Genomic DNA, 17,460 nt, shown 5'->3' on the forward strand with positions numbered 1-17,460 from the left:
AAGGAATATGCAGATTACTGGTCATTCTATCAGAAACCTGACCTGGATGCTTCAAAAGTGTTAACATTGTGAGAGACAAAAGTAATTAAAAATAAAATAAAAATAAAACCACAGGAGCTGTTTAGTTTAAAGAAGACTTAAGAGGCCTAAAGCCCAAATAGAGTGTATGACAATTCTTTACTGACAATTTCAAATATTTCACAAAGGATATTTTTTGGGGGAGACAACTGGCAAAAGTTGAGCATGGACTTAATGTTAGATAATATAATAAAACCACTGCAAGGAAGATGATAAGCTGGAACTAGGCTTGCTGTTTCAAGCCAGGGTCAAGAGCAAAGCTCCTTAAACACTCCAGGAAGCTTAACACACACACACACACACACACCCACCCCTACTGCCCCAGCTAGAGATAAGGATTGAATCCAGTGGTTTAAGGAGGCTGGCTTTGGATAAGGTTAAGACCAAACTAACACTGCATCTGGTCACCTGGTGGACCTCTGGGTTATGTGGCACCTCCAATATCACAAGGACAGCCATGATAAGACCTGGTTCTGGTTTTGGGACCCATGGAGCCCACCCTTAATCAGAGGCGGAGAGCCTAAAGGAGAGAAGAAAATTGAAACCAAATCTCTTGTTCAAAATGAACATTTAACCAAACTTTCAGGAAAACACTTATTTTTATTTTTATTTTTAAATTCACCAAGGAACCATTATGTGTCAGGCTGCAAGAGAGGAGATACACAGAAAGGAAAAAGAAGCATCTCTGCCTCATGAGCTTGCAATCTACTAGGTAAGGCAGATGACACATGAATATTTAAAGATATACTGTGATAAGTGATACTGAGGAAAAGAACAAGGTGCGTAAGAGAGGCAAAGAAAGAGGAAAAGAACTTTCCAGGAAGATGGATAGTTGCCTACAAAAGTCCTGAACAAACAAATCAAAAACATAGTAAGTTCAAAAGACACCACAGTTAATGTGGTACAGGGTAGGAAGCCAAACAGAGAATGAAAGAGCTGGACAGGGACCAAATGGTGACAAGACTTCTTGGCCTGTAAAGGAATTATATTTAAACCTAAATGCAATGGAAATCTGTGGAAGAACCTGAAGCAGAAGAAGGGCATGGTTCACTCTCTGGCAATTAGTATTCTCTGAAATTATCTTACTAATTTACTTGTTCTCCATTGACTAGAATATAAGATCTCAGCAGAAATTTCTCATTTACTTATTTACTGCTTCATCCTGGAATATTGTAGGGGCTGAATACTATTTCTAAATAATTTATTTTTAATTGTGCTACAGTTATGCAAAATATAGAAAAGTTTTTAAGACCCTGAGTCCCCAATGTTCACTCCCTGGCATATATGTAGAGATGTTTTTGCACACAAACAGAAGAGTGAAACACAAATATTCACTAAAAAATCACTTATGAAAATAAGAAATAAGAAGTCACTTGCATGCCGATCAACAGAAAAACAAGTAAATTATCACATCTCTATTTGATATCACATTATACAACAATTTAAATGAATAAACTAGAGCTACTTGTATCAACATGAACAAATATCAAAGACATATTGGGCTGGTGCTGTAGCTCAGTGGTAGAGCACTTGCCTAGCATGTGTGAGGCACTGAGTTCAATCCTCAGCACCACATAAAAATAAATAAATAAAAATAAAGATATTGTGTTATCTACATCTAAAAAGAATTTTTTTAAATGTTAACTAGAACAAGCTGCAGTCTAATACCATCTGTGTACTCTATGTAAAAAACTGGTAAGTTTTTTAAAACAATATGGAATATTATTTATTGATTCAAATATGGAATAAAAATATAAAATATGCATGAGAAAAATAAATATCAAATTTATATTAGTAGTCACCTGTAGAAAGTAAGGGAGAAAATGGCATTAGGGAAAAGTATAGAGGAGGTTTCAATTCTAACAATAAATTTTATTTCTTTATAAGAACAACTAGGGAATGAGAAGGTGGCTCTCCTGAAGATGGAATGTCCTGTGTGGTGTCCTAGGAGGCTGATCAGCATTTCTCCAGAATGGTATGGATTGCAGCAAACTCATTCATGTGTCACCTAGCCATCTTTCTATTCCCAAGGCTAGTGAGAGGGTTATTAGTGTTTTGCTCCTAAGTCTGTATCTAGCTGCTGATCTGAATCCTTGCTCCAAGATATACTACTTTCTGGTAGCATCCCTCACTTTCCACGGTCCCTAGTCCTTGGACAAGTTGTTTCTGACTATGTCCATGGAGATGCATGGCACCAAGTTGCCAAGGCAGACATTTTGACACTCTCAGCATTATTTGCTGAGCTTTGTTATTTCAACTATCACAGAACTGTAGAAGTTCTAACCTTTCTGGCTTAGTACCTGAAGAGCTGACTGGGCACCTCTTTACCTCTGCTTTGTCATGCCATTCAACTGACAGAAGGAGGAAACAACAGAGACATCCACTGTTGAGACAAACCTCTTCTCCCCTCATGTACTTATTTTCATAATTTAATCTTTGAGTAAAAGTTTGAGATTAATTGTATCTAAGAAATTATGAGACTCAAGCAACTCATTGAGACCATGCATGGCTCTATATAAACTATTAAAAAAAAAAGTGTTGGGGGTGTGGCTCGGTGGTTGAGCACCCCAGGATTCAATCCCAGATGCCAAAAAAAAGAGAGACAAGGGAGTGCAATAGAGAGACTGATTTCTGTCTTCCACCGGCACTGGGTTGGCGTAAGCCTCTCCCACACCCAGCCTAGGTCTGACCCAGCTTCCACCCCTGCGCGGAACTGTGTGGCCGCTCATTCCCCTGGAGATGCTGCAGTGATGGGGACCTTAGCAGGTAGTGCAGCCTACTTCCAGAGGGACAGTATGTTCTGGTTCCCAGTCATCATCCTCTCCTTTGGCTACTACACGTGTGTTGTCCTCTGGCCTCAGAGTGTTCCTTATCAGAGCCTTGGACCCCTGGGCTACTTTACTCAGTATTTGGTGAACTACCATCACACCCTCCTGAATAATGGGTATTGGCTTGCCTGGCTGATTCAGGGGGAGAGTCCTTATATGCCATGGTATTGTGCAACCTCTCCAGTAGAATCTCGCTTCCCCCACTGGGGGGCTTGAGGCAGAGAGCAAGAGGAGCCGTCCTGGAGCTTGGTTTAAAGGTATAAAGGAATTACAGACAATCGGGCTCAACTACTCTGGTTCTTGCAGACTTTCCTCTTTGGGATAGCATCTCTCTCCATCTTGATTGCTTACAGGCCAAAGTGGAAAAAATACAGTTAAAGGAGATAGCCAAAACTTCCTCTCCACTTTTACATTCAGACTCTCTTTTGGGGGGTGCTAAGTTTACTTGATGATCTTTCTACATTCTAAAAGTGCCTGTCCTACAAAGGTATTTAAGACCCTCTCAATGTTCATTTTTTTTCCATATGCTCTGGTTGAGCTTGTGTAGACTAGTTGTTACCTAAGAAAGAAATAAGAAGAAAAAAAAAAAAAAACTCTGGCTTTTCAAGTTCTGCAGAAAACTTGAATGGCAGCAGATTTGCAGCCTCCCCCTTTGAGGCCCTTGGCTGTGCTGGTCCTCTCTGTCTTCAGGGCTAAAACGAGTACTAGATTTGTTTGCTGGTGAGCCTGTGCTCCCTGTTTCTGAGTAAAACATCTCTTCTAATTTTTTTCTCACCTTTCTGAACCAAAATGAAATGACACTTCCATAATATATTTGTTAGGCACCTGTGAGCCAGGATCTTATCTCCTCAATTAAACAGTTGTGTAAAGGCCCAAAGGACCTGCCAAGAAGCAAGAGCAGAGGGCCAGGGCACGGTTTCCCTGATGTTGCCAGCCAGCAGTGATCCTTCCTTGCACACAGCCCCAGGGACACAGTGCTCTGTGGTAGGCAGAGTGTGATGGCCACTGCTAGATTGCCCCTTCAATTCAGGGCCACAACTCAGGCAGCTGTCCTTTTCCCCGGGGCACCTGTTCCCACCTGTGCATCAGCAGTGGTTCTCCTCCAGTGTTATTGACAGAGGAGGGAAGCACTTCACTTTCTACTTGTTCTGTATCATTATTCCATGTACTTCATCTCCTAGAACAGTACAGGATGCCTTCAGTAGTGGTACCATCTTTCTGTGGGCCCTCTTCGGAAACGTGGATTGTTCCCCACTCTCCTGTTTTCTGTCGCTTTCTTCATCCAGCCCTAGCTTACTCAGTCACACCCACATTCCTCTCTAGAGATCCAAACCTCTGGGTTTTCCAGCTGGTTACTACCTCCCTGATTATCCTGAATGTACTTTATTACTACTGGCCTTTGGGGAGAGGTTCCCTAACTCTGTCCCTTTAACTTGGCAGAATGGTGCCGTCACCCTTAGGAGCCATTAGGGCTTCTTCCCTGGAGAGCATCTGCTTGTTCTCTGGAAGCGATTCCTCATTTCCCTTTGTGATTCCTTGGGCAGGTTGTTGTATTAGCAAACATTTATAAGAAACAACTCTCCCCAAAAAGAAAGCCCCCATGAGAGATCATGAGCTATGAATTGTTTTTACTGGAGATAAATTTTTTTGCAAATATATCTCAGTCTTTCCTGATCTTTCTCTTGGAGTAGGGGTTACTTTTTTTTTTAAAGAGAGAGAGAGAGAGAGAGAGAGAGAGAGAGAATTTTTAATATTTATTTTTTAGTTTTCGGCGGACACAACATCTTTGTCTGTATGTGGTGCTGAGGATGGAACCTGGGCCGCACACATGCCAGGCAAGTGCGCTACCACTTGAGCCACATCCCCGCCCAAGGGGTTACTTTTGAGTAAAGAAAAAAATTTTGACCAGGAGTTAAGTATCATGGAGATCCAACCCAGATTTTTTTTAAAGCATAGCTATCTCCAAATGACATTAATAATGACAGTAATACTGGTGGTGCCCAGAACAATATGGCAGATGATTGAATGAAATAGACTAAATAAATAAAATGCTGTGACTGTCAAAAAATTTTTAAAAAAGAAATAAAGAAATTATGAGACTGAATTCCTCATTTCAGTGAGTTGATGGGATTTTTTCCATCACAGGATTTGAGCTTCTCACAGGACTCACAGTGCAACTAAACATTATGTATGAGATTTGCCTTTTAATTTACCAATCTGTAAAAGAGGATCCAGCTTTATTAACATAATACATGACCAAACATCTTCTATGTTTGTTCTGGTAATGAAAGACAAAAAGAAAGATTGCTACTTCTTAAGTAAAGACTTTGCAAAATATTTATACAGTGTTTAATTTTTGAAAACTTCCCCTTCTGTCTAGTTGATACCAGCTACTGATGCTACATGTCCTAGGGAAATTTTAAAAATTAGAAAATGTTGCTATTTCATATTACCATTTCCTAAATCCTAGGAAGAGGAGCTTGGAAAACTTTTAATATAAAGAAGTTTCATTTAAGATGGAGGTCTCCCTTGCAGATGTTATCCCAATATTACAAATTCTAAACTAAGAACTCAAACATGTTTGGCACTTGTCCTAAATAATCTGCCTACAAATATAAAAATGCAAAAAAAATGTCATTTTTCACTGTGTTAAGCTCTAAAGTGAAAATGCATTCTATGAAATAAATTTTTTTATATTAAATGCTATATAATAAAAATTTATTCCACCCATTTATAGAAAAGGTATATGAAGCAAATATAGTATGATGGTAAGATTTCATGAACATAGATAATCTATTCTTACCTAAATGTTTGAAATATTTGGTTTTTAAAAAGTAAGACCATTCTTAAAAACTAAGAACTTTGTTGAGGATAATACAGAATTGGAATAGGAACTACCAGGTAGTTCAGGAGTCCAGATAAAGCATAAAGATGGTCTGGGTTAAGAAAAGGTAAATAGAGTTAAATAAAAGTAAACAGATATGCGAGTAGTTGTATCTACAGTACTTTTTGATCAATTGGTTGGAAAGGAGAGAACAGAGAAAGAAAAATGAGTCTCAGTTTTCTGTGACAGAAACTACGTAAATGGAAATGCCATTTACTAAGATGGGGTAGTTTGAGATGAAGTAAAAATTTACACATGAAGAGAGCAAAGAAGTTTGATGAATCAATTTATTTAACAAGGTTAGGTGCATCCTTTGATGACTGACTGTATGTGAGAAAGTTTCCAAAATGACCAATGCCTGTATTACAATCCATCACAAATTGAATCAATCAATACTAGATATTGATATTTTTAAATGTTCCTATATGATTCTCACATGAGAACCACTATTGTAAATGATGAGTTTAGTCACTAGTGAGATCAATAAAATTCATTGATGGGGAAAGCCTTAAAATGGGAAAGAACAAGGAGAGTAGCACATATTTAGATGGTTGCATATCTATGGAGTGGATGGTGATGAGCTGGACTTGAAAATCCACTCTGAAGTAGGCATTACCTTTATGTCAGTCTAAATCTCTAGAACATAAAAGTCTCGTTTCCATCAAAATCCAACTGAGTACCAAACAGCAAGCCTATGGAATATTCAACACTGAAGTTTCCAAAATCACATAAGTATAGACACTAGGATGTTTCAGTATGACCACACAAATGTCATAAACTACACCCCCACCACCACCATTACTACCACTATTCAACCAACTCTCTGGTAAACTTTTAACTTGAGGAGAAAAAAAATTACTATATTGATAAATGTGATAAGTATCAATCTTCCCATTCATAAGCTAGAAAGTGAGATTTATTCCATGAAGTCTCAGAGTTTTGTTTTTTTTTTTTTAAATAAAGCATCTTGAGACATGCTTTTCCCATGAAGGATAATTCTCACAAATTAACTCAAACCTTAGAATCAAGTTAATCTTATCTAGTGTGAGGTCAGAAGAGCTGATGCAAGTGCACACTTCCTTATGTGTATGTTAATCTCTAGGGTAATCTCCAATTTAGAAAGTTGAGAAAACTGAGCCCAAATTTGAGTCATAAATTAGTTTTAGGAGATGAAGAAAATTAGGGAAATGATTAAAGAAATATATGACTCTTTACATTAACAAGGGAAGGAAAGTTCAATAATAGAAGATATTAAGAATACATATCACCAGTCAAGTAACAAGGACAAATGAGTGCAATGGGAGGGGAAACGGGGTATTATGGCACAAAGTCTGGGACCACACTAGTCCAAGGGCACAGAAAACCTCCCAAAGAAAGTGAACTTCTCAGGCTGATCCCTGGAGGGTCAATAAGAATTATCCAGAAGAGGGAGGGAAAGAATGAGGAGGGGTAAGGAAAGTCTTCCCGAAAAAGAGAATAGTATGTTCAAAGCCCACAGGCAATAAAAAGTTGGTCAATTTAAAGATCAGAAAGAAGGGATGGATGGCTCTTATGGGAAGAGGTAGAAATGGTGCAGGAAAGACTAGGAGGAAGCTGATTAGCGGTCCTGGTGACCAGGTTTAGAACTAAAAATTTATCATAAAGGAAGGGGTGGGAAGGTCACTAGAGGGTTTTAAGAAGATGGTGGAATGAGATGGACATCATTACCCTAGGTACATGTATGACTGCATATATGGTGCAACACATTGTGTACAACGGGAGAAATGTGTGTTGTGCTGCAGTTGTGCACAATGAATAAAAATGCATTCTGCTGTCATATATACCTAATTAAAATAAATAAATAATTTGTTTTTTAAAAAAGAAGGTGGGTGATAATTTTAGAAAGACTTTTCTGAACACATGTGAAAAATGAACTGGAAATAAGAAATCCAGTTCATCTCTGGGCTGCAATGGCAGTTAGTGGCAGTAGAGTTGGCAGAAAATGGACTGAATTGAAAGATATTTAGAAGATAGAATCACGAGGACTTAACTGATTAATTTAATGAAAGGTTGTGAAAGGAAAAGAATTACAAAACTGCATTTTTCTGGTGCAGGTTGGGTGGTGGGGTGATTCACTGAGTGGGGAACAGATTTCAAGGTGGGGAGTTTCATCATGGATGTTTTGAGGTTGAGTTGACTATGGGTCATTTCCATATAGTGGTGATACCCCAAAATTTGTGTATATATTTTTATTTATTTATTTATTTATTTATTTATTTATTTATTTATGTGCTTATTTATTTATTATTTTCAGTAAAATAATTTGGAATAAAAGTAAGGTGACTTAGGTAAGGACAAGAACTTCGCCCAATCAATAACTTTTAAACTAAGAATCTCCAGGGTTTTGCCACATTCACCAACAAAGATTCACAGAAAGCTGGATATGAAAGAAAAAGGACCAATAAGGTAGAAACATTGGGCTTATTTGTTTCTAAAAATGGAAAATGGAATAGAGAGCTAACAAACGCCTCTAGGTCTGTAATGAAATATCACAAGGAGAATGGTGCACAATTTTTATTCATCTCCCTTAGGACAAAAGAACAAGAAATGACCTATAACAGGAAAGATTTCTAATAAATTAAGGTAAGAGCTTCTTTAATAAGGTTGTTAAAATCTGGAATGAGTTTCTTATGATTGTGGTGGGCTTTCTTGCTTCGAGTATTTTTATGTCATAATATTTTTCCTATCGGGTATTTTAAGCATAATTACTCTTGAGAAGTGCAGGGATCTCCTCAGTGTCTGTTGTGCAGACCTATTTTTTATATGTGACACTCAGCTATGATTTTAAACATTTAGAGAGATAAAATCCTGAGGCCAAAAGCAATTTTTACTTTTTGCAAGAGAACTGAGCTATATCCCCTAAATTACCTAAAGAATAGGAATTACTGATGGCATTTACCTGTATATAAATGGATAGAGCTGGAGAATATCATGCTAAGCAAAATAAGCCAATCCCAAATAAACCAGGTTGAATGTTTTCTCTGATATGCAGATGCTAATTCACAATAAAGGGTCAGGGAGGCTAGGGAAGAATAGAGTTACTTTGAATTAGGCAGAGGGGAGTGAAGGGAGGGGAGTGGGTACTGGGGTAGGAAGAATAGTAGAATGAATCAGACATTATTACCCTCTGTGCATATATGACTACATGACCAGTGTGGTTTACATCCTATAAAACCATAAGAATGAGAAGTTATACTATATTCATGTATGATGTTTAAAAGTACATATTTTAAAGGCACATGAGAAGTCTTGAGGAACAAAAGTAATCCATCCCCTCTTTCTGTTTTCTCAGAGAAGCCACTCCACAGCAGGAGCTAAGGTTAAGAGTCTCAGGTAGGTCTCAGGCTTATAGCAATGATGGGTTACCTGTGATCTCTTTTATCCCCCCTTGTATTGAAGTGTTTCTATCCCCAGCACTTTAGCAAAATTTTCGTCTGCTCTTGATTGAGCCAAGAACTAGTTATGAGCACTATTTAACCTGTTAGGACTTTTTCTTAAACCATAATCTCAACTCCACATTGGGTCTTAAAGGCAAGATGCTCAAACTTTTCAAGTCTAATAAACTGATGACAAAAGCTCATTCATTCCATGAGTCTTTCAAATGAATTTGTACTTAGTATGTCCATCAATTATAAAAGAAAAGTGATATAGGGATACATGTATATGTGGTATTTCTTCAGCCTATAAGCACTGTTAAGTGTGTATTGCAATAAAATAGTCATTGGTAACCCTTACTAATTTCAGAATCACCTGGGAAGCTAAGGGATGTCTTAGGCCAACCTTGACCAATTAAATCCTAAGGAGGGGTATGCAGGGGATCTGACGTCTGGCTATTGGTCAAGACTAAGACTCACTGAATTAGAGGGTCACTTAATAAATCCAAGGTCTCTGTGGTCCAAAAGAAATAGACTGTAAATTATGCTTTAGAGCTTACAGGATTGGTTTGTTAGTTTTATTTTATTTTGTTATATTTTTCTTCCACATCCCTGAAGGCTTAATGGACTGGACCTAAACACCTTTCCCATCACCCCACTATCTCACCACCCCAAATAAAGTTTTGGAGACAAAGTTCAGACACATCTTTCATCTATGTTCATTTTCAAATGCCTTATGGAGTTTCAGTGTAGAGAAGCTAATGGAAATACAAAGTATAAAATAAATAATCCATTGAATCTCTAGCCAATAGATTGCCAAAATCTCTGAAGCTCAAAAGAAAATTGCTTTCACTGGTTCATCAATTAGTTATGCTCCTTTAATTCCAATTCATAAAAGCATCTCCTTACAGTTATAAATTATCATTAGACATCATTTTACAGAAAAATACTTGGAAGGCTAAGTTCTTGAAATTTTTGATTAGTCTTTAATGATTTGAGATGTATTATTCAGCCTTTCTTCATAGAAAGAACAACTAATTATTCTGAATTGATGGAAGACTTGATATGTGATTGCCTAAAAACAAAGACACAGCATATGGTAATGATAGCTAACGCTTTGGGCCTCCTAATTGAGTTCTTGTTTGGAAAATGTACAAAATTATCACTGTTCTTAGTATGTATTTTGCAGAATGTCATTACTCTACAGTAAACAAAAATCTTGTCTCTCTGATTTCTTTCACAAACAACAAGAATAATTATGAATAATATAAAATATTAACAAAAATATTTATGTTTTGAAGCTTCACTCTTCTATACACCTGGATTGGCAGGGTTGGTGGTAGAGCAATTTGTACGTGTGCATAAGTCGGCTCCAGCTGGTAAATATTTAATGGGCATGCTTTCATTTAAGACTTCCAAATTGAATTAGTGGTTAACAGACACCATAAAAAATGTAATATGAGGTTTTGAAAGAGATTGTTATCGCCATGTTATTTGAAGGAGTATCCCTCCTTTATTAAATTGCTAAAATAAACTTTGTTTACTGATCCTATTTCTCTGTTCTTCCTAACTAGGCTCTTTTCTTTTGATCCCATCATGCTGTCATCATTATTATTTATCTTTCTTAAACTAAATACAAGTACATCTCTGGTTGGTGGGGAACAGAAAAGTGGAAGGACCACACTGCACATCTGAAACCAAAATGCAGATTAGGTGGTAAAAAGAAAAGTGATAAATTCTTAAGCTGCTTTAGTACATGGCACAGATACCTACTATAGATATATTGCAAGTATGCAGATATATTGTAAGTAGAGTGAAAATGCCACCCCATGCTTTATAAGCTTTATCATGTGAAATTAACATGTCCCTAAAAAGCCTATACCTGAAGAGAGTGCTATGGGAAGGGTCAGCTAGCCAGGAGCACCTTTCTTCCTGTCACAATGGGACCATCAAGAACTTTAATGAATCAGGAAAACTAGGCTGTAAGGTGGAACCAGAAGTCTGCAGACACAGACAAGGACTCGGTCAGCATGAGCTATTGTTCAGGTGCTAGACAAATGGTCAGGAACCAGAGAATACAGGGAAGGCCAAGGTCAAGACAGTGATGCATGAAAAGCAGTCAGGAATAAGAAAACAGATGTCACTGCACACTGGAGAGCTTGTCTCATCCATTCATTAAAACCTAACAAGGACCACCTCCAACAGAGTGTTTTTAGTCCTTTCCACCCCAGTCAAATGAGACAACTTGAAAAGTGGCCCCCAAATGGAATGATCATAGTCATTCTCAGTAAGGTCCTGACCGTTCCCATATTTATAGCAAATTACCATAATTTCTAGTAGCATAATGTATATTCAATTACATATTTTAAATGTATTTAGGTTTTTTATTAATATGTGAAAATTACTACTACTGTTTAACAGAAGTCTAACATTAAAAAGTAACTTCTTAAAGTCTGCTTTTAAAAGTTTTAAAACATTTTATTTATTTTTTTTAAACAAAATTCACATTTTATTTAGATTGAAATAAACTATACAAAATTGATTTTCTTCACCAAAAATAACAGCAATATATTCTGTATTATTTCTAGATAAACTGTGAAACATTTATTTTGTAGGTTTTCCAGGTTTTGCTTATAAATCAAGACGAGGCAGTAGATATAGTCATGGAAAAAGAAAACAGACAAGTTGCCCATATCAACAGCCTCTGATTCTGTCTTGACCGTGAAGCAGAAGTGTTCACCATTTACTTGCTAAAATGAAAGTGTAGGCTCAACAAAGGAATGTAAACAGCAACAACCAGTTGTGGAACAACCACGGCAAGCTCTTCCACTCAAATTTTAACTGTAACTTGTTCTTTAAGTTCGTTTGATAAAGGCAAAATCTATACTGAAATCTGTTTGGTAAGCTCACAACTCTGGTTAATTCCCTTAATTGTCCATTACAGATTTTAACACACTTAAAACTCCTAATAGTCAAAGGTCAACAGTAGGCTTCATTGTAACATTTCATAAGATGCATTCTTTTCTTATACCTCCTCAAAATTTATTTCTTCAAAATTGATAATAATACCTGACAACTGGATCCATGGTAATAATACATTTTATAACCTAAAAGACTTAACTAAAACAATTTCAGAGTGCTACTAGCAGAGGTCACGCAGAGGTGAAATGTGGTACTTCCAATGCAGTCTTCTGGAAGAACAGACAATTTTTCAAAGCACGAGAGCTCAAACAGGTGCCATGTACATAGGCAGATTACCAATGGCTAATGTATTCATGAGGCCTGTAGGCAAAGATATTCAGTGATAAGTGACCTACATATACCTTACGGCTTTTCTTCCAAATATCAAATATAAGAGAAAGCCCATTTAAAAAGTCTTTTAGGTATTTTCAACAGTTTCTGAATTATCTGTAGGAAGCTCTGACTTAGTTGTATATAGTTTGATATATGTGTCTACCATTAAATCCAGATCATGTTTTATATCAAAATTTATGTTAAGCAAAGCCAAGTTACTTGACCTTTGGTCTGTCAAAGTGTTCCTCAAGTATGCTTTAAGACGCTTTCGTCCATTTTCATAGCGTTCATTCTCAACCTTCATTACAGGAAGAATACACAGGACCTTCAGCAAAGCATATACATTAGGAAAAAACTTGATATCAGGCAAATGAAGGGCTTCATAAATGGTGGATGGAAGCTCTATATCTTTCCCTCGATGTTTCCATTTGATTCTCCAACAGTGTAGCTCAGCTGAAAGCGTGTCGGGATTAGGCAAGTCACTTCTGTACATGTCAGCATGGTGCTCCTCTGATGTATTAAATTTGAGCTGTCCCATGACTGACGGTACCAGAGATAAGCATTTAAGAGCTTTGAGGTGCTGTTCTGAAAATATATCTTTAAGTTCCTGAATGATGTGCTCCACTGTTGGAACACTTAGGGTTTCTTTATAGTAACTTTCAGAGGTTAGCTGAGATTCCAGGTTACCCTGCTGAGCCCTACGAAATTTCCCAGGGAGTTTCATCTGAATATCAAGTTTGGTTGCCAAATTTGTTGCTTCCTCAAACCAAAACTCATGATAAACTTCAATATTTTCCATTACTTCATTGAGTGAATGTAGTACTGCAGTTAAGCTACTGGCAGCAAAGAAGACATCAGAAGTTTGTCCCTGGAGATTTTTCCCAAAGGCTCTTGTAAAAGATAAGACATTTTTAAGAACAACAATGGTAACAATGAAATCAAAATCTGTTACTGCACTACAGAGTACAAATGCTCGACCAGTTATACAATTATTCCATCTAATATTTGTGTCACTATTTATACCATCTAAACATAAAACAAGTGCTTGCAGGAGATCCACCAAAATTTCAAAAGCATCATGCCTACCTGTCCACTGAGAATGGCAAATTTCCTTCAGTTCTTTACCCCTTTCTTCACTGTTTTGAAAAAGAACAGAAATTACATTGTCAAGTTCTAATAGCAGTTGTGGTGATCGATGGAAAAAAGAACAAACTTCTTCAATTGTTCCTAATGCAACAGACACCCCCATCACAGGCACTGATTTTGCCAACCACATGTTTAAGGCACAGGAAGAGCAGAGTGTGTAGATAGCTTGAGGGTATTTCTCTAAAAGTCTAGAAGCAACAACTTTCATTTTGGAAGAGAATCCGCTAGACACAATGTAAGCCTGGCCACGACAATACTCCATATTTAGTCCCCACTTCTCAGTTATGGTAGTGTGAAATTTCACAGCCAAAATTTCTGCATCAGCTTCATAAGGCAGGAAGCCCACAAATTCCTCTCTCAAGTTATGAGACTCATCTACAAACCTCACCAACACGGGAAGGTGCTCTTCCCCTGCTATGTCCACCACATCATCAGTGATAATGGAAAAGAAGTGCGAGTCTCTCACTTCCCTGAGGGTTTCTTCCCGGATGCAACTCTCACAGATCTCCAGCATCTGTTTCTGTTGTGTTTTTGAACAGAACAATGTGTTAACTGCTGTGGTCTCAAAGCGTTTTCTCAGGACCTCTTCACCAGAATTTATCCGGCACTCCAACAGGGCCTGAAAGTTATCAGGAGTGAAGAGACCTTCTGGGATTTCATCAGCCTCATGCCCGTCCAGAGGTATATTTTGTTTTCCCATAAGAATCAAAATTTCAAATAAAGATTTTAAGTATTCTTTGTTTTCCTTCTCTTCAAGGGTTAAAGGCAAAATATCTTCATCCTGTTCATCACCCCCTTCTTCTGCACTGGGGTTCTGAGCATTGCTATTGTTTGTTTCTTTATGTTTTTGTTCCTGTTCAGAAGTTTCATCAATTTTTTTTTGTTTCAGTGTCCTGATTTCATCTTCACTCAATTCTTTTATTCGTTTTCTGTGTCTACTATGTGGATTGTTCAAATGACTGGTAAGATCAAATATTGTTGGTATTGCATTATCTCGAAGTACTGTCCTATAAGAATTCGTTCTACAGATCATAGAGGTCTCGAAGTGTTTGGCACATAATCGATAATGTTTATTTAGTTGATCAGGTGTTTTATCTTCCAAGTCAGCTCTCCTACAATTCTCTACCCACTTCTGGCATCTGGCCGGATCCCGCGGGAACCTGAAGAAGGCCAGGTCGGACTGCGTGCTCTTCCGCGTGCAGTTGGGGGCAGCGCAGAAGTTCGGCATCGTCACCCGCCTGCCTGCCGGCCCAGCCCTCCCCTCCCCGCCTCCTCAGGGCAGCCACCCGCCCGTCGGGGCCGGGGCTTAAAACATTTTAAAATGAAATTTGTTTAAAAAGTTTTTGTTAAAATATGATGACAAAAATATGTGAAATTAAAATACATTTTAAAGCAACACTAATTAGAACAGTAAAAGACTATTCTAAAATAGAAAAATTGACAAAATAAAAACTATATATATATATATATATATATATATATATATATGTAAAAGGGAATAAAATATATTTACTTAATCATAAGAGTAGCATTTCAAATTAGTCAAAAATTATGATTGTTCAGTAATTTACATACTTGAGGAATGTAAGTCCGATCTCTATAACATACCATATGTCAAATTAATGTCAATCTGAATGAAAAGTTAAAGATAATCATCTCTTAATAAATTGCAAAAGTAGGACACAAGATTTGTTCAAATCCTGCCAAGACATAATTTTTGTTTTAATATGAAATACTAGGAGAAAAAAATTGTTTTAATATTAGTAGTTATAGTCAATATTCTGAGAATGCACATATTCCACATATTATCAAGAAAATTTTAAATCTGCCCTCAGAAAATGTAATGGCTTAATATTAAAATGTTAGCCTTCTTTTTCATCAAATCTTTAAGCATCCAATAAAAGTAAGATTAATTCCATTTCCTTTATTCTATTTCAGTTAAGATTCTTATCAGAAAGGCAAATGGCCAAAAGTTTTCAGTAGCAGAATACTGGCAAGATAAGCAACAAACTAAATCATTATTTACTTCTGAAAAATTATATTTAAAAAATTTTATTATTTAAAAAGTTAGATGTCAAAACTAAAATAACATAACAATAGAAGAAAAATAACAACTTTTGCCTGATTTCATGATGATAAAATGAATGAAAACATAAGATCAAAAGAAGGAAACATAAAGGAAAAGACTAATAAGTTTGACTACATTAAAAAATTTTAATTTCATAGGCAGGATGTAGCTGACTGGTAGAGCACTTGCCTAGCTTGTGTAAGACCTTGTGTTCTATCCCTAGAATCACAAACACGAAAAGAAAAACTTAATCTTGTAACTAAAAATATTATAAACAGAATAAAAAATAAACTTGTAAACACATACGACTAACAAAGTGTTAAATCTTTAACATACAGAATTCTTATAGGTCAATAAGAAATAAGCAATGCATAATAAGAAATTAACAAAAGAAAAAATTTTTATGAGCTATAACTGTGAAAACTGCAAAATACAACAACAATAACAATTTTCTTAATAAATGGCAAAATTTTAAATAATATATCAATATAAAGCTTTATTGAAAGTTTTATTAAAATGCCTATATTTACACATTGCTGGTGATAATACAAACTAATACAATATATTGAAGGCAATTTGGTAATTGGTAACAAACACCTTTAAAGTTTCTATGCTGAGAACAGGCCCAGCAACCCGCAGAGGGGCAGAGCCGCCCCACTCGCCTGCAAGGTAGGCGGACCTGCGACCCACCGGCAGAACAGGCCCAGCGGCCTGCTGAGGGGCAGAGCCACCCCCTCCCCCCGTGCCTGCAAGGTAGGTGGAACTGTGACCACCGACAGAACAGGCCCAGTGGCCCGTGGAGGGGCAGAGTTGCCAACCACATCTGCAAGGTAGGTGGACCTGCGACCCACCGGCAGAATAGGCCCAGCAACCCGCGGAGGGGCAGAGCCGCCCCCCGTGCCTGCAAGGTAGGCGGAACTGTGACTACCGACAGAATAGGCCCAGCGGCCCGCGGAAGGGCAGAGCCGCCAACCACGCCTGCAAGGTAGGCGGAACTGCAACCACCAACAGAGCAGGCCAGACCTGCAACTGACAGACAGAACAGGCCCAGCGGCCTGCAGAGGGGCAGAGCCGCTGCCTGCGCCTGCAAAGTAGGCGGAACTGCGACCACCGACAGAACAGGCCCAGCAGCCCACAGAGGGGCAGAGCCGCCGCCCGCGCCTTCAAGGTAGGTGGACCTGCTACCAACCGGCAGAACAGGCCCAGCGGCCTGCCGGCGTGGTAGGCACGTTGCCCCAATTGGAGGAGGGGCAGAGCCGCCGCCCACACCTGCGAGGGAGAATTTGCAACTATACAAGAGCAATATAAATATATAGGGGGGAAATTCAATAACACAACAGTTTCACCAAGCAGAAAGAAACGCGAACAGTATGAAGAGACAAGGAAAGAAAGGACCACAAGCAATGCAGGTCAACTCAATGTTAGAAGAGGTAATATCTGCAGCAGATGGAATGTCAGATAAAGAATTCAGGATATACATGCTTCAGATGATCTGGAGTCTCAAGGAAGACATCAGACAGCAAAATCAGACAATGAAAGATCACTTCAACAGTGAATTACATAAACAAATCCAAGAAGCAAAAGATCAACTATACAGGGAGATAGAGGTTATATAAAACAAACAAACAGAAATCCTAGAAATGCAGGAAGCAATAAACCAACTTAAAAACTCAATTGAGAATACTACCAGGAGAGTAGAACACTTAGAAGATAGAACATCAGACAATGAAGACAAAGTATTTCAACTTG

General features: G+C 37.8%; 2 protein-coding genes and 1 pseudogene across 3 annotated transcripts in view; 1 reads left to right on the top strand and 2 right to left on the bottom strand.

Annotated features, from left to right (window-relative positions):
- Positions 1-17,460, bottom strand: part of Pde11a (phosphodiesterase 11A) — a 381,408-nt gene that overhangs the window by 330,063 nt on the left and 33,885 nt on the right. The gene's annotated exons all lie outside the window — the stretch shown is intronic.
- Positions 2,829-3,284, top strand: LOC107138331 (annotated as a pseudogene).
- LOC107138505 (52 kDa repressor of the inhibitor of the protein kinase) lies at positions 12,010-14,948 on the bottom strand. Its single transcript, XM_015481090.2, has one exon. The coding sequence runs from the start codon at positions 14,869-14,871 to the stop codon at positions 12,583-12,585; it is 2,289 nt and encodes a 762-aa protein (XP_015336576.1). The 5' UTR covers positions 14,872-14,948; the 3' UTR covers positions 12,010-12,582.

The sequence above is a fragment of the Marmota marmota genome, unplaced genomic scaffold (genome assembly GCF_001458135.2).
Source record: "Marmota marmota marmota unplaced genomic scaffold, marMar, whole genome shotgun sequence".
NCBI classification, from domain to species: Eukaryota; Metazoa; Chordata; class Mammalia; order Rodentia; family Sciuridae; genus Marmota; species Marmota marmota.

Excerpts from the sequence above, each read along its gene's own strand:
- LOC107138505 (XM_015481090.2), bottom strand. The coding sequence starts at position 14,871 with ATGCCGAACTTCTGCGCTGCCCCCAACTGCACGCGGAAGAGCACGCAG.